At 47.0% G+C, this 22619-nt stretch overlaps 1 protein-coding gene across 1 annotated transcript in view; it reads left to right on the top strand.

Annotated features, from left to right (window-relative positions):
• The window catches only part of LOC149341985 (arylsulfatase B-like), a 39173-nt gene that overhangs the window by 2570 nt on the left and 13984 nt on the right, over positions 1-22619 (top strand). The window contains exons 2-8 of the mRNA XM_089544287.1: positions 6136-6244; positions 8435-8594; positions 13130-13242; positions 14861-14971; positions 19422-19547; positions 19705-19831; positions 21260-21553. Of these exons, the coding sequence (XP_089400413.1) occupies positions 6136-6244; positions 8435-8594; positions 13130-13242; positions 14861-14971; positions 19422-19547; positions 19705-19831; positions 21260-21553 (1040 nt within the window). The remainder of the gene's footprint in view (positions 1-6135; positions 6245-8434; positions 8595-13129; positions 13243-14860; positions 14972-19421; positions 19548-19704; positions 19832-21259; positions 21554-22619) is intronic.

The following is a 22619-nucleotide window of genomic DNA, read 5'->3' as shown; positions in this document are numbered from 1 at the left end:
AAGAATCTCTGGCTCCAGACAGGCCGCCATTGGAAACGGAACCTAGCAACGTTTTACGCGAGAACCTTATCAAGTGAAGAGCAGTGTTGTTGGAAGAATTGGCCGGTATTAAATGGGATGTAATAGGGCTTAGTGAAGTTAGGAGGACAGATGAGGCGTATACATTACTAAAGGGCGGGCACGTACTGTGCTATCGTGGATTAGCAAATAGGCGAAAACTAGGTGTGGGATTAAACATAAATCAGGATATAGCTGGCAACATCGAGGAGTTTTATAGTATTAACGAGAGAGTGACAGCTATCGTAATTAGGCTTAATAAGAGGTACAAGCTGAAGGTGGTGCAGGCCTAAGCGCCTACATCAAGCCATGATGACCAGATAGTTGAAAGCTTCTATGGGGATGTGGAATCGGCAATGACCAAAGTAAAATCACAGTACACTGTACTGATGGGCGACTTTAATGCCAAGGTAGGTAAAAAGCAGGCTGGAGACCAGGCTGTAGGTGACTATGGCATAGGTTCTAGGAATAGTAGGGGAGAGTTATTAGTAGAGTTCGCAGATAAAAATAATTTACGGATTATGAATACCTTCTTCCGCAAACGAGCAAACAGGAAGTGGACGTGGAAGAGCCCCAATGGTTAGACTAAAAATGGAATAGGCTTCATACTGTGCACTCACTCTGGCATCATAGAAGATGTGGAGGTCCTCGGTAAGGTCCGTTGTAGCGACCACAGAATGGTAAGGTCTCGTATTAGCTTAGATTTGAAGAGGCAACGGAGGAAACTAGTGAAGCGAAAGGCTATTAACGAGTTAGCATTAAGAGAGAAGGTAGAGGAATTCAGAATATCGCTGCAGAACAGATTTTCCACTTTAACTGAAGAAGACGGCCGTAGTGTTGAAACAATGAATGATAATCTCACAGCTATCGTTACAGAGTGCGCCGCAGAAGTAGGTGGTAGGATGGTTCGACAGGATACTAGCAAGCTATCTCAGGAGACTAAAGATCTGATTAAGAAACGCCAAAGCACGAGGACGTCTAACACCACAGACAGGATAGAACTAGCAGAACTCACGAAGTTAATAAATAAGCGCAAAGTAGCCGACATAAGAAAGTTTAACGTGGAGAAAATCGAGCATGCTCTAAGGAAAGGAGGTAGCCTAAAATCAGTGAGGAGAAAACTGGGCATAGGTAAAAAACAGATGTATGCGCTAAAAGACAAAGAGGGCAATATCATTAGCAATATAGATAAGATAGTTAAAGTTGCCGAAGAATTCTGCACAAATCTATACAGTAGCGAATGTAATCATCGAGTTACTGAAAGAGGCAGTCGAGCACAGCAATGGGACATCCCGCCAGTAACAAAGATTGAAGTAAAGAATGCCTTAGGAACAAGGCAGAGGAGGAAAGCAGCTGGTGAGGATGAAGTAACAGCAGATTTGTTGAAGGAAGTAGGAGGGATTGTGCTGGAAAAACTAGGCACCCTGTATACGCAATGCCTTGTGACCTTAAGAGTACCAGAAGCTTGGAAGAATGCTAACATTAACTTAATTCATAAGAACGGAGACGTCAAGGACTTAAAAAATTACAGACCGATCAGCTTACTGTCCGCCGCCTACAAGGTATTTACTAAGGTAATCTCTAATAGAGTCAGGAAAACCTTAGGCATCAGTCAACCAAATGATCAGGCAGGCTTTTGTAAAGGATACTCGACAGTAGACCACATTCAAACGATCAATCAGGTGATAGAGAAATGCGCAGAATATAAACAGCCCCTATATAGCCTTCATTGATTACGAGAAAGCACTTGACTCAGTGGAAACTTCAGCTGTCATGCAGGCATTGCGGAATCAGGGTGTGGAAGAGTGTTATGTGAGTATATTGGTGAGTAGCCGGGCAATAGAAGAGGCAATGGGCCAGGTCCGCATAGATACAGGGGCAGTTGGGACAGGAAGGGTCCGATCGATAGCGATAGAGGAAGAGGCGGGACGGGGTGATAACTGCATTCATCTGAATGTGCCGAAGAAGGCGAGACTCCGGCACCGTGAGTGATGGATGAGGGGGAGGGTAAAGGCGTTTGTCGAGGCGGAGCTCAAGGTAGACCTCTTTTATGGTGCGGCGAAGGGTGAGTCTCCCACCGTCCTCCGAGGGCTTGGGCCAGGGGATCAACGGTGCCCGGAAAAGTGTGTCGCGGGCGAGCTGATGGGCCAGCTCACTGCCGTCAATCCCTGAATGCCCAGGGACCCAGCGGAAGAAAACGATGGAAGGCTGCAGTGCGGAGACCGCTCGTTCGACCTCCTGTTGGAGAGAAGGGGTCAGGGTGCGTTTCTGTATGTGGTGTATAGCGGCTTGTGAGTCCGAATAGACTGTGTACTCTTGGAGAGAGGGAAGGAGGGAAAATGACTGGAGGGCATGCGCAATGGTGAGGACCTCGAGGGACAATGCGTCTGGAGGGTGTAGATACGGCCCGCTGGTGTGGGTTTCAGGAGCAGGGAGGTGTGGATTCCTTCCCCCCACCCTCTCTATCCTTCACCACCTGGCTCGACTGGCTTGGCGCTGAAGGGGAAGAAGAACAGCGGCTTCTGGTCGCCCAGGCGGTCGAAATGCTCGGCCTGCAAATTATGGTCGATTAAAAGTCTTTACTACTACTACTATATTGGAAGATATTTATAACGATTGTACAGCTACTATAGTTCTCCATAAAGTAAGCAATAAAATTCCAACACGGAAAGGTGTCCGGTAGGGAGGCACGATCTCGCCAGATCTATTCACCGCCTGCTTACAGGAGGTATTCCGGGGCCTGAATTGGGAACAGTTGGGGATAAGAGTTAATGGAGAATACCTGAGTAATTTGCGATTCGCTGATGACATTGAATTTCTAAGCCACTCAGGAAAAGAACTACAAAGCATGATCAATGAGTTAGACAGGCAGAGCAGAACGATGGGGCTAAAGATTAACAGGCAGAAAACCAAAATAATGTTCAACAACCTAGCAAGGGAACAGCAGTTCGCAGTTGGTAGCGAGGTGCTGGAAGTAGTAAGAGAATATGTCTACTTAGGGCAGGTAGTGACCGCAGATCCGGATCATGAGAGAGAAATAACTAGAAGAATAAGAATGAGGTGGATCGCATATGGCAGGCTCTCTGAGATCATGAATGGCAGTTTGCCAATATCCCTCAAGAGAAAGGTATACAACAGCTGTATCTTACCGGTACTCACCTATGGGGCAGAAACGTGGAGGCTAACAAAGAGGGTTCAGCTTAAGTTAAGAACAACGCAGCGAACTATGGAAAGAAAAATGATAGGTGTAACGTTAAGAGATCGGAAGAGGGTGGAGTGGGTGAGGGAAGAAACACGGGTTAATGATATCCTTGCTGAAATAAAGAGGAAGAAATGGGCCTGGGCAGAGCATGTAATGGGAAGGCAAGGTTGACCGCTGGTCCTTAAGGGTAACGGAGTGGATTCCAAAAGAAGGCAAACGTAGTAGGGGGCGCCAGAAAGTTAGGTGAGTGGATGAGATTAAGAAGTTTGTGGGGATACAGTGGCCGCAAATGGCAAAGGACAGGGTTAATTGGAGAGGCATGAGAGAGGCCTTTGCCCTGCAGTGGGTGTAGTCAGGGTGATGGTGATCATAATGTTGCGCAGTTGTTTTACGGCAAACGTCTGCTCCAGTGAGAAATTCGAACGTCATGAGCATTGTTCTCGTCAAAGCGCATACTTTATTTGAAAGCTAAATGCTAAAGCCCATTATAATGTAAGCTATTAAGACTGTCGCGGAAAATTCTGAACGGTTAGATGCAAATACTGCTCGAAAAATAACGGTGGCCACTGTCCTGCGGCTGCTCGATGCACTTTTGCAGACTGTCGCGCCACTGGCGGCCAGCGCTGACCCTGTATGAAATTGCGGGAGACGTTTCGGGACTGCAGAGAGGCGCAGTAAGAGCCCAGCTACATTTCTCAAAGGCAGACTCTGTAGCCTGTAGATTTTTTAACCCGATAGTGCTAAGGCCCCGTTACGCGAGCGTTGTGAGCGAAAATGCATGAGCATGATGATTCTGGCAGGTGGGCCCAGAGAGTAACCTAGGAAGCAGTTGAGCCACCTAGGTCACGAGACCTTGCGATGTCGTCACAACCAGCCCACCAGACAGTGACCAAACTGCCCACCATGGCAGATGGTAGTTAAATTAATTATTGGTCGCTCGGAGGGAGCAATCTGGGCCGCACAAGGCCCAACGCTGGGAGCACCTGCCACTCCCAGAGATCTATGAATGTAAAGTAGGGCATGCCAATCTGTATATATGGGAATTAACTCATTACGCTATCGCGTCGTACCCGTAAGTGTCCCTTCAAGTTTCTTTACTAACATACCCTGTACATACCAGACACGATAAAAACTGCCCTTGAATGGGTTTGACCAATCGTCGTCCGATACCGTGTATGAAGTAGCCATGCGCGTTCACACCACTTCGAGGCCTATTTTTAGGGAAAAAAGGCGCTGCATTTTTCTCTGGTATTACCTGCCCCTGCTTATATACCCGTGCTCAAAATTTTTACTCTGACGTCTATAAAAAATAAAAACTTCTCCTCCTACTGCCATCACACTCAAATGCCGGAAGTATGACCGCAGTATCGGACACAGATGTTTGTTGTCCGAATAAGTTTATTTGAAGACTATCGTTGCGGCGCTCTATCCCAGACCACATTCCATCATCGATGTCCTCTGGCCTCATTTGCGCTGTCGAAAATTTCCTCTTCTGATCCAGCTATGGTCTTGCCAATGCAACACTTCTTGAAACTTGTGAGCGCCGTATCCACAAGAAATAACTTCCACGCTTCTATGATCCATCAGTGGAAAAGTGCATCAGTGAAGACTCAGTGGTTATGGCGCTCGGCTGCTGACCCGAAAGACGCCGGTACGTTCCTGGCCGCGGCGGTCGAATTTCGATGGAGGCGAATTTCTAGAGGCCTGTGTGCTGTGCGATGTCGGTGCACGTTAAAGAACCCCAGGTGGTCGAAATTTCCGAAGCCCTTCACTACGACGTCCCTCATAACCTGAGTCGCTTTAGGACGTTAAACCCCCTTAAACCGAACTGAATACTGGGATTTAGAACACGCGGCAGAATGATGTGTATTTTCTAGCAGCGTGTAATGCTTGCTTTGCATTTAAGAAGCGGGCCGCATGTAGGCGAGGTGACATTCGGTAGTCGCAGGCCACTTCCATCATCGTAAGAAAAAAAGGCTCGGACAGAGACATGGAACGGCTGAGACGTGCAAGCACACAACCTACACCACTCACATACACGCTCCTATTACAACATCACAGGCTATACCGTAGAACACCATCTCATGCGAAACTAACGCGTGAAGAAGTGCCTTAATGGCGCGTGCTCCGAGATACCCTTTCAATTCTAGCAAGTACCTAGACCGATATGCCCCTCCTGCAGGCGACGCATTTGTTACTCCCTATGGTAATACTCTTAACACCCCAGCCAAGCACCCGTATACCCAACACCTCCCCTGCCAGTGGGAAGCCGCTCTTTCCAGCACAGACCTGTACGAAAGCGAACGTTTATCAACTGGAAAAGCAGTATTGCAGCAGCAAATGGCCCCCCGGCCTAGGGACTACATCCAATGGAGGCCAAATAATAAAAACTAAATACCGTTTTTCTACTACTACTAGTTCACCTCACATAACGGAAAAGAGAGCAGCTGCAGCGGATTCCACGCTGCAAGAAGACAGACACGAGAACCGCTGCTGCAACCCAGCCGCCAGCTGCAGGATTTCACAGGGGGATGGTCCCTGACCTGGGGATATTCTGTTTGCTTTCTGGTGTTCATGCTAGCGGCTTAACTGGAAAAACATTACGCAGCTGCTGACATCCAGCGAAGGTCTGTGGTCTCAGCCAAACCCGCCTATATATAAGATAGAGTAACTTAAAATTTTTCATAAAGGCTCAAGAAGTGCATCTGTAGCGCTGCGTGTTATTTTGAGCGTTAAACTGCAGGAGAATATTATGTGAAAAAGTTTTTGCACTGCGCGGATATTCCAACTAATTGCACCGAAGCGCCTAGAAGAGACGTTTCAGTAAATTTGATGTGGATCCCTGCTGTGTTTACTCTACATATTTCTTTTTTCAGCGTCCTTAGAGCAGGTATGCGATGCATCGCATTTGTGCTTCTGTTTCTACCACGAGCGCACTTCGTCAAACCGCCGCCTCACATTGTGTTCATCCTAGCAGATGATCTGGTGAGTAGAAAGCTGACAGCCAACGCTGCAGGTTTCAGATTTTTATCGGTCCAGTAGAATTTCTGGCACGAGTTTTAATGCATTGCTGTACACTTTTCCTTTCGATATAAATCTACTACCCGACCATCATGACAGACTGCTTTAAGTAGTCAGAGAATTTATTGACGAGACTGGTAGATTCGAATTTCGTACCACATATGCAATTCACACTGAGGGTTATTGGAAGTTCTTTGCTATGTACCTATCATCGACTCTCGTTTCATTTCATTTCATTTCATTTTATTACCTTAAAGGCCCCTTAAAAGGGGTGTTACATAAGGGGTGGCAAGAGTAAAAGCACAAATTCACAATGACAGGAAAGTTTCTACGTTATCAGTGAAAAGACTTGGGCAAGTGATGATGGCAACGTTGTTCGGAAGGCCGTTCCAGTCTGCGGCTGCACGAGGAAAGAAGGAATTAGAAAAAGTGACGGTGCGTGATTGTGTACGGGCAACTTGTAGGCGATGGCTGGTGCGGTGAGATATGCGTGCGGGTGGAAGAATATAAGGTGCGATGTGCATAGGGCTGTGGAAGAATTTGTGAAATAAAGGCATGCTGGCAATGCGACGGCGGAGCGATAAGGGTGATAATCCGGATGCTGTTTTTGAGGACGAAACACTGATGTCATAAGAGTAGGATGAATGAATGAAACGAGCAGCGCGATTCTGAACAGATTCGAGGGCATTGATGAGATATGCTTGATGAGGATTCCAGATGGGCGACGCAAATTCTAGTTTGGACCTGACTAATGACTTGTAAGCTAATAACGTGACATGATGGGGAGCATGATGAAGATGGCGCTTTTGGAAACCTAATGTCTTGTTTGCTGACGATATTATATTAGTAACATGCAGGCTCCAAGAAAGATCGCTAGAAATAGTTATGCCTAGATACTTGTATGATTGAACTAGTTGTACGGGAACTTCAGATATTACGTAAGAGAAGGTTAAAGGATTCTCTGTCGTGTACGTGTGCCTCTTTTTTGGCTGGTTGTACTCTTCTGAGCATGCATTACCTGCAGGCTCACTAGTCAGCCTAGCGAACAAGACTAATATCGATAAGGCCCTTTTTTCCCCCTAGATAATCTCTCGTGCTGATAGAATATTGTTGCCTGCAATTATTTTGATTCCATGGACGTCACATTGCAACCGCATAGGATAGAGTCTTAAGTAGCCTCGTATTGCTCAGCGTACGTTGAAGTCCGGAGAAACGTGACACGTAAGGGCTATGCTTGGAAGTGCCAAGAGAATTAAGAGTGAATTGTCGCGCTTAAGCGTTGCAGATTCAGCACGTTTATGAGGATAATGAGGATAACTTCATGCAATTTTGTTTGTTTTGTAAAAAAAATTGATCCTTGGCCCTTTTTGGCTGCTTTGATGCTTGTCCGGCCCCAAAAGACGCATTCATTGCCGAGAAAATTGAATTTTCAAATCGGAAACCTTTCCCTAAACCTTATTGGTTTAGACTCCTGGCGTGAATTCCGAGAAATCCGTGATCACCATTTCTAAGTTAATGCCGCCGTGGCGCCTGGCCTCAGATATTCGCTCCTCAAGCTGTGCTGACGTCATCGCAGGTCGGTTGCGAAAAGTGCTGGGGGTGTCTGCATCAGCGATTGCTTTTCTGAGCTCTTCTATATAGAAAAGGCTCCGTTTTCAGTAGAAGCAGTCTCTTTCTCATTGAACACTTGTAATCTCGATACAGGGCAGCTTAATCTTCCGCAGCCTCACTTTAAACCCTGCTGCTCCAGCCCGTTTCAGTAACCCCCGAAGACGACAGCAAATCGGCGTTGAAACTGCGCGACTCCCTTTCCCTAACAGGTTGGCTATAGCGTCGCTGTCGCCTGTTTTGTGTTTTACCTAGCCATATGCATTTCTATAGAAAGCATCTACCAATAAACGCTGCTCTCTATGAACACGAATGAAATAAAATTAGATGAATTGTTTTCTGGATTTACACTCTAGGCAAACACATTTAGCCTAACTGTAAATTTAGAAACGAAGTATTAGCTTGCGATGTGATTTGCCAGCTTCTTCCCTGGTTGTTATTCCACAGTGGCAGGTACGGCTCTATGATGCAACATTTTGGAAAACCTAAGCGGGCCACTGCCGAGACTCCAGCAACAAGCTCACGATACCTCACTGTCCATTGCAGGGATGGGATGACGTGAGCTTTCACGGGTCCCCTCAGATACCGACGCCAAACATGGACGCCTTAGCGGCAGATGGCATTATACTCAACAACTATTACGCCCAGCCATCCTGCACTCCTTCCAGGGCAGCCTTGATGACCGGGCTTTATCCGATACGGACAGGTGACGTTTCTGTAGAGAAAGGCCACACTACGGAATGCACCGAAAAACTGTTACAAGCAAGCACCCAACTCGGTGTAATTGGCATCCACTGCTAAGCAACACAGAGTTTTGCAGAGCAGAGATGTATAAACGTACACGTATGCCATATTAACGTACGTGCAATGCGTAGGCACAGGGGTCGAAGCCTGTCCAGGTGGGGGGCATAACTGCCATTACGTGTGCGAAGAAGCGTCCAGTAATCTGGTATACATCAACGCTAGTACGCTTCCACTATACTTAAAGCCTGATATAGAAAACTTTAAAATACGGTGCAGCGGTTCACGTACGCTGAACGCCAGCATTTTGTGCGACGGTGCGCTCAAAAACAGACGAAAAGATAAATGGTGCAAAGTGGCGCCACCTGGTTTTCGAAACGCAAACCCTTTTGTTCAACATGCTAGGCGCTTCTCGTTAGGCCTAGGAGTAGTTGGATCGTCAATGGAAATAAAAAATAGAGCAAAGTTATGTGGGAAACAGCAGCGCATATATGCACGCGAACGACAGTACAGAATGGAACACAACCACAAATGCTGACTAACAACTGTTTAGTGCCACCAAGTGTGCTTTTTGTGCACCATGACAGCGACCGGAAACGGAAGAAGACAAAAATTCTTAACATTTTGTTGCCCCATTTGGTAGCCCGCAATCCTATGCGTGCTCTGCAGCGCATCAGAATATCACTTCTTTTTGCTCAGGCACACTTATTACAGCTGTTCTAGTTTGTTGGAGATGTTTGAGATCAGCGTGAATGTGCCTTTCATCATATAAGCAAAAAATAGTGTTGCTAGTGCACACCTGACCCAGTCTGTGACTGTGTGGTAGAGAACCGTTCCAGCGATCGCTAAGACTGTTTTCGCTCATTGTTTTTTTTTTTTGTCTCTATCATGGGAGACGAAACGCACAGTTCGTGGCAGTATAAAACTGAGTTGTTAGTCAGCACTTGAGGTTGCGTACAGCCAAGCAATTTGGTCAGATGTTTACGGGAATCCCCCAAGGTGGAGTAGATTTGTAATAAGGGAGTAATTACTCATTGGCATCCACCAATGAGTAATCTACTCCACCTTGGGGGATTCCCCTAAACATTTGACCAACACAGTTCCCACTTCGAGTTATTGATCAATCCGCTCTCGCCCTACCATAAGCTTGCCGTCCTGGTTAGTTCAATTGGTAGAGCGACTGCTCCGGTGAAGCGGTGGTCCTGTGTTCGAACCCCGGACCAGGACGAATTTTTCTTTAACTGCGAAGTTTCTGAGAAAGCTGTATAGCTTTCCTTTGTAGCCGTATGGCTCCGCTCGGGTGGATGCCAATGAGTAATTACTCCCTTAGTAGCCAAGCAATTTATGAGCGTGAACACGGGAGCGCGTGGCAGATAGCCTCGAGCCCTACTTGTAGCGATACGCGGCAGATCCTTTTAGCAACGTGGCGGAAAGGGCTATGCCGCCTTGCCTGCTACCAGCAAGCCGAAGGACAAACCTCCCTTTCTACTTCGCTTATGAAGGGGGCCGCCGCGTATCGCCACGAGTAGGGTTCGAGGCTATCTGCCACGCGCTGCTGTGTTCACGCTCATAAATTTCATAACTGTACCTTTCAGTATGCTTCGCCCGTTTTCATATGCGCACAGCTGTTGCCAAGTGCGTTCAACCAGCTATCGTTTCTTGTATAGGCGAGAAGAGAGGAAGTGAAAGCCTGCAATGCTTGATTTATAGTCATGGTACCAAAAAACGCGAGTAGTAAAAAAGACGTATTCACTCCAAAGCAAGCAGTCGGCTTTAAAGCGCATTTTCATGATGGCAACCCTATCAATTGGCTACAAACTAAACACGCGAAATAACGTAAGCAAAGCAAGCGCACACCATAGCTCGATACAGAATATCATTTAGAGGATGCACGCTGGGAGGCATTCTATTCTCTCGCGTACGCTTTTCCTTCGTGTGTTTCTGTGCACGCTATGCTAGAGCTGTCTAATGGTGAGCTCATACTGTAAATAATCACGAACAAATAAAATTAGAGAACGAAGAAAGAAAAAATTGAAACCACCAGTATAAACACCAATAGGAATTTTAGAAGCACGGAAGTTTGTATTGAAGATATTTCGTGTGACATCAATTGTTCAATGAGCAGACAAGGGAAGGGGAATTAGGGGCACGTTATGACAGACATACGAACGAAGCCAGCAGTCACCGATACCAAGGAGCGACAAGGGAACGTTTCTATCTTTTTTTCCCCACCAATTTAAAGTCCACTAATTAAAAAGTACGAAAAATGAGTTGCACGTGTGTAAACAGTTGGTGTTCAGAGGACGCAAATACTAAACACCATAAGAGTTAAGTATCTACTAGAAGACCTTTTTATGTCTTACGATGCAGGAAAACTGATAAGCCAGTTAATATTGCAGCATTTCCCCTATATGCTGGCAATGCAGCTTTGGGAGCAACTACTCGGAAACTGTAGTCATTGGAATGTACAGACGAATAGGTTAGCTCCGTCGTGGTGTGTTGAACAACACGCTTTTGATGTAAAGTAATGTACTGATTATTCTACGATCAGCTGCACTGAAATAATTATGGATATAGTTGAAGTACGCAGCTTACGCGTCCAGTCCATTGAAACACTTAGGCTATTCGTACTTCTCTGACGTACACAGCCTGACGCCAGATTAGACTAAGCTTCTGACATAATATCCCCATTTTCGCATCATAAATTTGTCTGCTTTGTTAACTCCTCATCCCGTAGCGAATTCTTTCTAAAGACGTAATGAGAGCATTATTAGAAACATTAGAGGACAATTCCTTCATGAAAGCACGAAGTCTACTGTCACCTGGCGCCAGCTATCAGCATATATGCAAGACTCTCGACATTCCTTTGTGCACAAAAAACTCCTTGAAACAATTATCTCTTCCTCTCTCTAAGAAAAAAAATTCACGGGAGACAAATGTGATTTATACGAAGGGCAATGGGTTGCCAATTCGGCTCCGATTTCTTGAGCGCATTTACCAGTGACACTCTCTTTGGGCATTCACGCAAATTAGTGTGTGTGCCAGAAAGTTGTGGCGCCCCCTGTGGGCAGCTGCGCCAACTTATGCCATAGCCCGAAAGGCTAGAAGTTTAACACGCGGGAAGGAAAGTTGTTCTTCATGTTTTATAGTTATTTCTTTAATAATTTGGATTTCTGTCGAATTTGTTGAAATCAGATCTCAAGTTGGATCAAGCGTTTCATCAAGTGCCATCGAGCGTAAGCTTCAATCCGGACACGTGTTCTAACTAGGACTGACAGGTGCTAGTTACCGGGCGCTCTCGTGCTTGTAATGTATCGCACATGGATGAAAGTGAAAGAAGACGATGGTTTCCAAAGCACAGCCTCGAGAGGCTGGCGGTGTTACGCCCGAAGAGAAAGCTTGCGGCAGTGATAAAGAAAAATGGACTTGCATTGTATCGTAACCACTATAGTGTGCAAACAATACAATCTGGTAAAGCCGTGGAAAGCCTCACTTGAATAAAAACTCAGAGGAAAGCGTCGCGCTGATTCCAAATGAGCATAAACTTTGACACTACGTGCATAACGTACAAATGAGGCAAGGCAAGGCCCCGCTTTCTCGTAAGTACTAAAAGGTTATCTCATTTGGTACCCTCCTTTGAGGAGTGCCAAACAAAAGCTTCGAAGAAACGATGAAGCTTTTCAATGTTAGGTCGAAAGCACGAAAGAACCGGTGGCAAATATCCCGCTTTTGAAACCAAAGTATATTACATACGCTTACTAGCGCAAAAGTAACAGGACCCTTCCCAATCATGTGTACATACGCGTTCATACGATTTTTTTCCTTCCAAAAAGCCATCGTTACCTCTATACTTGTCGAGAGAAACATCGAGGTATTCGCAAGGGGCATGTGACCTTTTTATACATGCATGAATCCGAGGCACTGATGCCCAGTTCCCATGTCAGAGGTCAGAACATTGGTCCATTGTAGCACACTACTGTAGTACATCACAAAACCTGTGAACAACCGACATCGCATGTTGCATGCTGTTGTGGTCGCTACAAAAAATTAACACATCATCCGCATAATCCAAGTCTTCAATTCCACGACATTGTAGCTGAACTTCGCGAAAACTGGCGTTATTTGTCATAGTCCGGCAAAGTTACATAGTGGGCTTAAATAAAAATTTTTAGAGAAAACTCATATAGCGAGTGCTTGGAACAGGCATATCTTTTTAGAAGTGATATGTCTTAATATATATCTGTAATTATTTCTGCACGTCTGTTAACAATTGTGCGCATAAAAGCGGTGACATTTCTTTTTCAGTGTGCCGTGCCTTGAAGACTACCAGTACTGCTTATGGGCTTTAAGCATAGTGTTGCATAGCGGTTTTCACACCCAAAGAAAAAACAGAAAAAAAGTAGATTTAAGGGAGCCAAAATATTTCTTTACGCTTGTAAAAAATTGCTTGCTGCTTTTCACCGAGTACAGCTTCTATGCGTTTCTCCGTGTGCATTCTAGGCTTGCATGGAATGGCGGTTGATGTAGCTGATCCGTGGGGTCTGTCCACGGACATCCGGATTCTACCCGAGTACCTTAAAGAGCTTGGATACGAAACTCACCTTGTTGGAAAGGTGTGCCTCCTTCATTTACTGCATATATTTGCAACGCCTTCGAGAAGCGTAGCAGGTTCTTGAAGCTGTAAGAGAACACATCTGTATTAAGAAAATGTTTATCTTTTATTGGGTGAAATTTTTGTGCAGGGTATTGTTCACTGGGCTTAGGAAGCTTATGACGAAACAACATTCAGAGTGAAATATTGATGCATATGGGCCTCACATGTCAGGTGCTCAGATGCCTTTGAACATGAGAAAAAACATGGGCAGTCATGGAGAGAATTTCGCGGGATTGTGGTTCGCGGGAAAAAAATTATTTCTGTGGGTTCCCACAAAGCAGGTCAGTGAAAAGTAATGAATAAAGAGGGAGCTTATGTGTTCCATTCAATGGGAAAATATCAGTTGACTGAATAGCGCGGCAAAGCTGATTTTTTTTTTCAAAAAAAAAAATACGTATCCCGCAAACTTATGTCAATGGCTGTACTTCTACTCTTCACGCCAGAACAACACAAACTAACTGATAAATATTCACTGTGTTGAGAGGTTCTAAAAAGAGAATCTATGAATAAATATTTCAGTGTTCTTTTCTTCAGAAGGTGGTCCATGGACGGCTCACGTTATTAATATAATAAAAGTCGGGTGATCTCTCAGATTTTTATGGCCTAATGTAAAGAACATAAGCAAAACGAAAGAGTCCTGATATCATACTTATGTCAGGACTATTCGCTTGCGTTGTGTGGAATCGGTTCCGGTTTCCGTTTATTCCGGTTCAACGCGTCAAAGTGGCTCAGGCTACGAGGGACGCCGCAGTGAAGGGCTCCGGAAATTTCGACCACTTGGGGCTCTTTCGTTGAGTGGAATCACGTTCACCGTGTTCATGGTGATGCACTCTGAGAAAAGCTAGTCTATTGTTGCAAGGTTCGCCTTGGAAAGATTCGATCGCTGAGTTCCACTGAAACAACTTCACACATATGCGATTATATGTGAGCGTGCGTATGATACAGCAAAAAATGAGTTCATTCGCAAGCTTATTTTAGCAGGCTACAGCATTAAAAATACAGCAGTTGGCAACAATGGTCATCGTACGCGCCGTCCTTTGTTACTCCGCTCACTAAGCACAACAGTATACGAAATGGTCTTTTTGATGTCTGATACTATTAAACAAGCCAGAAGCATCAAAATTCTAGAGCTTATGTTTTCTTGTCACTAGCTTCTGAGATTAGGTAAGAAGAAAAGTTTTAACAAGGGACTACTTTTTTATCGCGGAAGAACTCTATGCAGTAGTCCTGAAAGTGTGTAACCATAGAAGCCATCTGCAGCCGTCCGAATTGTAATGCGAATGTGTAAGTCTTTAGCAAAACGTCTGACCGCCAAGTGGGACCGTGAGCGGAATTGTTTGAAAACAATGAACAGCATACTTTCAATCTCGAAATATAAACCTGCTGCCTGGTTCCTTCACTTATACACCAAGAGCTACGACACACTCCCAAGGATTGCACCTTAATGTCCTGCTGTCGTCGTTCGTCAGCGCATTGACTAGTGGCGCCTTCTTTGTGAAGTCACTCAAACTTGCTTGCTTACTCATGGCTAACTGAATGCTTGTAAATATCTATTCTCTTTATGCGAACGCTTACAGTGGGCTCTTGGCTACTGCACGCAAAGGCACACACCGACATTTCGCGGTTTCGACAGTTTTTACGGCTACTACAACTCGGAAGAGGACTACTACACCCACAGCATCACATACGTACGTAAGCAGAGATATGTATTCAATATGGTGGCCATTTAAGTGCACACCTCTTAGCTTCATATTTTATGCCTTGTCACCACGCCAACGCTCTTCAGGCTATCACTTATGGAAAGTATTTAAAAGGACACCGAGGCCGATGTGAAGTTATACTTCATAAATATGTTGCAGCGATCTAAATACAAAGAAGCTGCATTCACTGAAAACAGAGCTTTTATTGGCTGAAAAAAATCTGAAACACGAAATACATGTATCGCCAGAAAACAAGAAAGCTGCGATGACGTCAAGAGCGATTAGCGCGCTGGTATCTGAGGGAATAGGCTAAGCTGCGACTCATTTCCAGATGTAGATCACAGAGTCGTCTTTCGTCTTGACGTCGTAGATTTGATGATGATGATGAATTTTTATGGCGCAATAGCATTTGTGGCCAAAGAGCGCCACGGCACAAGGTTTGTTCTTCTACTCAAGGTGGGGCAAAAGACCCATTTTCCTAAGCTTTTCACAATAAACAAGCCGAGCGCTAGTCAGGGGAAAGCTTTTACCCATTGTATCACCGGTGGGTACCTGGCCGCACTGGGCATCGAACCCCGCACCTACCGCATGCGAGGCGGATGTCCAAACGACTATGCCACCGTTGCGATACCTTGACGCCATAGATTTAATCAATGTTTTCATTTTTTAAATCCAATCTTCGCATAACATATGCGTATTGGCTACCGATCAAACATCTACGTAGCCCTCTGTTTCTGGGGTAGTTATTTGCAGTGTCATCGAACCTTCAGAGAGGACAGCAGTCGCGTATCACAGTTGGTAGAGCACCTGATGCGAAATTTGGAGGCCGTGGGCTCAGATCTCACCGGCGGCATGTAGTTGTTTTATTGCAAAATCATTGCTATGCTCATGAACGGCCCTTCGCGTAACACCTTTCGCGTAACGTAAGAAGGAACGCCCAGCGAAACGCAGCGGCGAAAGTCTGAATTTGCAATTCGACTTCTACCGGTGGTGGTGGGGGTGAAAACTTTTAATTGATGAAATAGAGTTTGGGAGCCACAGATTGGCCCCGCTACATGGTCGGCGTCCCTAGTCCGGGACACCGCATGACAAGGCCCCGTCTCTCGCCCGTTTCATCAGAGCCCTTTGGGACTCAAGCGAGGAACAGTTGAGGAGGGCAGTCTCCCATGCCTCTCTGGAAGGGGTAGCGGAAGGGGGGAGGTGGGGATTTTGAGTACATGCCCACACCATGTGGAAGATATCACAGGTCTCCCCACAGTGCGGGCATCGCCCATCCGTGTTAGGATCGTAATGTTTTACGCTTATTCACCGGGCTCCTCAGCCCAGCTCTTCTGGCACGGAGGTTAACCAGCCGCTGCTGCGATTCAGTGAAATAATAACACATTATAGCGGCAACCACCGCCTTTTCCCGGCCCCTGCAAGGGGGCTGAGTAAGACGGAGGAGCGAACTTTAAGGCGCCTGCAGACTGGTACTCTACTCTGTCCTGCAATAATAAAACATTACGATCCTAACACGGATGGGCGATGCCCACACTGTGGGGAGACCTGTCACACCGGTCACACTCCATTGGTCACACGGGGAGACCGGTCACACTCAATTGGTCCCTCAGTCCAGTCGCTCTTAGGAAGCTGTACAGTGCCTTGTAGGTCTTGAGGGCAGTCGAACGGTGTGGTAATGGCCCCATGATCTTAACCTCTGTTAAAGGCACGAGCAACAGAAACTAAAAAAAGAAACAGCCCCTATGCTTCTTGGTTTCGGAGACAGTTGGGTTCCGTCATGTATGTCATAACGAGCCCTCTTTTCTATTCCCTTCTCTGCTCATTGTCTTAGGAGGTTAGCGTCAAGCAATAGATCATGCTTAAAAGCGCTCTTAAACTTCTTATGAGGAAAGTAGATGAACTCTCTCATTCGCTGCATTGTCTCGCGCGAAAGTTGGCGAGCCTTTTCCTCCGCCTTTTTCATGCTCGTCCCTTCCTACTTTCTCACGGATCGGCAGGCCTTCGTCCGCATCTAGGACGAAGAGCACGGCCCGTACAGTATGGGCAGCAGGGGTACACCATAAGGCGCTGTACTGTCCCATCTGCTCTTCACTTAGCAATGCTTCACCTACCCTCTAAATTGGCCTATGTCGAAGGCATCCAGCATGCGCTGTATGCCGACGACATCACTATTTGGGCCACCCAAGGTAATGTGGGTCACATGGAGGAATGCCTGCAAGCAGCCGCTGACATAGTAGACAACTATGCCGCGTACTGCGGCCTCCAGTGCTCCCCACCGAAATCAGAATTCGTGCATATTCGGCCATCGCCGAAGTGTACAATCCCCATTTCCCTCTCCCACGCCAGCGGCCCCATCCGTGAGGGATCGGAGATGAGAGTTCTCGGAGTCTTTGTTAGTAGAACACGTCGCGCAGACACAACACTGGCCAAGCTGAGTAAGATTGGAAACCAGGTGGGCCGCATGGTCCGTCGGGTCTCCAACAAACGCGGAGGTCTACGAAGCAAACATGCGTTGCGACTCGCACATGCTTTCGTTACGAGTCGAATACTTCATTCGACCCCCTACCTTCACTTACCCAAGCAGGACGAAGATGTCTTGGAGGTTACCCTCCGTAAGATCATCAAAAGGGCGCTCGACCTTCCGATCTCCACCTCCAACGCGAGGCTGCTCGCGCTGGGAGTGGTGAACGCCTATCTGGAGCTGCAAGAAGCGCACCTCACCAACCAATACACACGTCTTGATCAGACCGCGTCCGGTCGTCGCCTTTTGGACCGACTACACATTCAACACAACCATCACACCGAGGAAAAGGTACGAGTGCCCGAAATGTGGAGATGTGCCAGCCACGTTCGACCCCTTCCTGCGAAAATGTCCAAAGAAGACCATAATGGCCGGCGGCAGGCGCAGGCGCGGGCGGATGCCCTCCACCGCCATTATGGCAACAAACACGGTGTATTTTATACGGACGTGGCCGGCCCGCACCGCTCAAGGGGGGGATGGTACATGGCCGCGGTCATACACCAGCAAATACAGGTGGACGGGCTCACTTTCAAAGCTCCCAGCGCAACTCACGCTGAGGAGGTAGCCATCGCCCTGGCGGCGTCTCACCCTCAGGCGCAATATATCCTATCAGACTCGCAATGAGCTTGTCGAAATTACGAGCTGGGTTGGGTCTCTCCGACAGCTTATCGAATACTTGGCAACGCGGCACGGGACCAAGATCCTACGCTCCGCTACTTAGTCTGGACTCCGGGCCACCAAGGCCTACCAGGTAACGAGGTTGCAGACGCAGCCACCCGCGCACTCACTTCTCGGGCCCCTGGCGATGACCTCACCGATTCGGATCTGGACAATGAACCCCTTTTAAAATTTAAAGATATAGTCAATCACTACCAAGACTCACCGCAAGTACCCGACCCCCCTCAAGGGGCTGGGAAAAGAAGGTGGGAGTCTTCTGATAAGACTTTTTACAAATACATTGCTGAGCCCGGCAGTCAAGAAACACTTCGACACCTCCTTTTATGCCCTCTGCCCATACTGTACGGAGGTGGCTGACACCTACCATATGGTGTGGGCATGCCAGAAAAATCCTTCCCTCACCCCCCACCCCAACCCAACCCGAGAGGACTGGGAGGCGGCCCTGCTCGGCTGCCACGACCTTCCGGCCCAACAGGCCATGGTACGGCGTGCCCGAGCGGCGGTAGAGTCAAGTGGGGTCCCGGAATAGGGACCCCACCTAGTATTGTGAGGGGGGTGGCGCACTAGGGACCACCTCCCAAACTACCTCTCTATGTGTAACTTGTAATAAATGCTTTTCACCACCACCACCACCTCCGTTCCCCACTCCTCCGAATGCCGGTTAAGAGAAGTCTGTAAGTTTGATTCTTTGAGGCGTCACGCAGTCAGCCGCGTCGCTCCTGCGATTCAGGCGGCTCCGGGCACCGGGGAATTCCCGCTCGCATCGCCTGTGTGGCTGCTGGAAGAGAGCTCGCTAAAAGTGACGAGAGGAGAGGGAATGACATGAAGGGGCTGAAATTCAAATTCTGATGACAGAGAACTCGGCATCTACAAGCGAATTAAAGAAATTCTTACTGAAGGATATTCGTAGAGCGACGTCCTTTAAGACCTGAGATACACCGCAACTATAATGAGAACCCCTTTCAGAGCTCCTTAAATGTTTCTTTCTGATAGCTGGTTAGGTTCCTAATAAAGCGCCGATGCTACGCGGAGCTTTAGTTCACATGCCTCTTTAAAAGCGATGAATATATTCTAGCCTAGGTTACCTGAAAAGCCGGCACTAAGGGTAGCCTTAAAGTGTGATGTTCATGTACAGGGTAATATTATTCACGACACTATTATTCACCATGCCCCAAGTAATATGTGCTCTTTCTATCAGTATCCTTAAAGACGCTATCTTGTATTCCATGTCAATTCCAGGAAAATGACACCGGCCTCGACTTCTGGTTCAATATGGAGCCTGTGTGGTCACAGAATGGAACATATTCTACCACCCTGTACACCGAGAGAGCCAAGGACATCATACGAAACCGGCAGAAGTCGAAGGTAACACGAGGGAGAAGGCTTGGTTGCGAGGCTATACTTATACTTGAAAGTAATTAAGCAGTCAGAAAGATCGCTCGCCTGGTGCCTTCACACGGATTTCAGTTGGACGAGACTGCACCGTGGTGCATCGTAGAACAATTTCTTTGTTCTTTCACAGCCGCTATTTCTTCTGATGAGCCAACAAGCCCCTCACGGTGCAGGCGACCCAGATCCGTTCCAGGCGCCAAAAGAAAACGTTGATAAATTTCCTTATATAGAAGAGCGGAACAGAACAGTCTTCGCCGGTGAGTAAAAAACATAAATGAAAAATTTGTTGTTTTCGGAGCACGAATATTCCACTGATATTAGCGAACATTTGTGGAACAGGTTTAGAGCTAGCGATTATAATGTAAGAAGTGTGATGCACCTTTTGATACATTACTTCCGAAATTGGAAGTAAAAGAAATGAATAGAAAGAATTGAATTGAATGGCTTATTAGTGGCTCCGGATGGAGGGTATAGAGTGTAGGGCACGGCGAGGAGTTGGCTTCAGCTGAAAGGACAAGCGTGACGTAATCTTGGTGGTTTACTGTGCCGGCTTGCCAGGTGGCCCGAGAATGGCTCGGAATTGCTTGGTTCTTACGTTGAAAACTCTATATACTCTGTTAGTTCAATGTGCTTGGGGAAATCATGGAAAGTGAAATAAGGTTTGCAAGAAGAAGTAATTATACACTAGCATATCCACCCAAGCGCTGCCTCGGAAGAGCATCGTTCCCGGATTCAATCTCAAAACCAGGAAGTTTTTTTTTCCTTCGTAGCAGTATGGTTACGCTCGGTTGGGTGCTAATAACTACTCCTTTATTTCAATTCCGGGTACTGTACTGAATGGTGGGGTAAATAATAGTTATCTTATTCTTCCGAAGTGATGAAAACAAGCCCTCGTAGGTAATCATGAGAAAATCTTGAATATCTGCACATTCAAAATTATTATGATGCGAATTTTTTCCCAATAACTTTAGTGACAGGGAAATTTTACTCACATTCAAGGATCGTACAGGTCAAGCAACGGATGCTCGAGGTTGCGCTTGCGGTGACTGTCATTGCCTTCTTGTATAGACGTCTGAACGTATGCCATTTCGAAGAAATTATAATTATTTCACTCAGTTAAATAGTGCAGCCGTCAATACCGATCATAGCCTCAGATTAAGAACTGTATTCTGTTGTGTTGCTGGCCCATCACAGTTACGCTCTTATATCTTCAGTGCCTGTCATGACGCACCCTCGGCCGGTGACCTGGGAGTCAACCGCACACTCGCGCATTAGAACATAATGAGTGATCCCTACATGGGAGAATACAGAGAGGAGATTACTAGAAAGAAGCTGAAAGAAACGCAGCTAACAAGAAACACTCGACCGTTTGAAGACATCCCATCCCTATCGTTCGTGAGCTCCTTTGTTTCTTTGCAAAACTGTTAGATACTTCCTTCTATGCCCCGACCAGCTATAGTCTAAAAGCTAATTAAACGTGGCCCATCAGGACGCACTGCTGTTGTGTTTATACCATCTCTAAGCGGCCGACCGCGTCAATGGCCGGAGCACTGTGGTGGCCCCGTGACCGCAGGCGATTGGACGCGGGGTTGAGTCCAAACCGCCCAAAATTGTAAGATAGCGCCGCCTTAGCTGGCGTCTAGAGGGGCGAGCAGCTTTTCATCTTTTCTTTTCATCATATGAAGGCATGGTGGATGCATTGGACCAGTCTGTCGGCAGCGTGTTCCAGGCGCTCAGCGACGCTGACATGCTGGACAACACAGTGATCGTGTTCAGCAGCGACAATGGAGGTACGCCCTGGGGTACTCACACCAGCCGTAGCTTCAACTGGCCGCTCCGCGGAGCGAAGGGTACGCTCTGGGAAGGTGGCACAAGAGTCCCTGCTTTCATCTGGAGTCCGCTCCTAAGACGAAACAGGAGTGTGTCCCATGAACTGATGCACATCACGGACTGGCTGCCCACATTATACTCGGTCGCAGGTTGGTATGCCTCATGGAGCACTGCATCTTTACGTATAAAGTCGAATGCTTCCCAGGTCGGGAAAAATAATTAAATAATACATTATCAGCACGAGTTTCTATGGCTGCGAGTCAGCTTGCAACGGTACAGCTGGTACAAGAATCAGGAAAAAAACTGTAGAAGAACGGTAGATTGGGCGAGATTTTGTCGCCGTGTTTGTCTACTCCTCTTCTAGTCCTGTCGTTTAGCGCTGTTTATATGTACTTTCGCCATGGAACACCAACAGGAATCAGGGCATGATCTGGGAGCTTCTGACTGCCAATCACGTTTGCAGTTGGATAAAAAAAACACATATCCCGATTTGAAGAGGCGTTGAGCTACCTGACTTTGGCTTCACTCTTGACGGTGTATCAGTGAGAACGTTTTATGAACGAAATTATCTGTACGCGATCCTCACTTCAAATTTTACCCAAAAATACGTTGATTGTACCATCTCGAAAGCTACAGAAATGCTTGAATTTTTGTATCGCAATTTCAAATCGGTTCCCCATGCTCTGAAAGCAAAAAATTACTTCTTGTTGTGTCCCCTTATTGCTTTTGTGTGTGTGCGCCCCCGCATCCTCCTCCTAACGACCACTCGCATCCTCCTCCTAACGACCACTTGCCCCTCGTCGCACGCTGTCGCCAGATGCCCCCCCATGGTGCGCCCCCGCATCCTCCTCCTGTTTTGGGAAGCCACTCCCTCCCGTGGACGCTTCTCCGCTCCCTCCTTTCTTCGGGCGGCCAGTTCGGCTCCTGCCTCGGTCGACGCTGGTCGCACCCTCATCGGCTTTAAATAAACGAAGTCTTAAAGTACCGTGTGCGTCTTTCGCTGCATTCAACACAGCGACCGGACACGACAGTGGCGACGAGAAAGTGGATTCGACCCGCGCTACGCAACGCTATTGACAAGCCATGGCTACGCGAGGGTTTCCCAATCAGATACCAGAGTTCAACGGCTCATCGTGGTCATCGTGGGTTGGACGCCTTCAGTTCTACTTTGAAGCTAACAACATCACAGACCCAGCCTTGAAGAGGGCCAACCTG

Source organism: Amblyomma mixtum, chromosome 5 (assembly GCF_055824585.1).
Source record: "Amblyomma mixtum isolate Tamu chromosome 5, ASM5582458v1, whole genome shotgun sequence".
NCBI classification, from domain to species: domain Eukaryota; kingdom Metazoa; phylum Arthropoda; class Arachnida; order Ixodida; family Ixodidae; genus Amblyomma; species Amblyomma mixtum.
The sequence above is the reverse complement of the archived record's forward strand: the minus strand, read 5'-3'. Positions and strand labels throughout refer to the sequence as shown.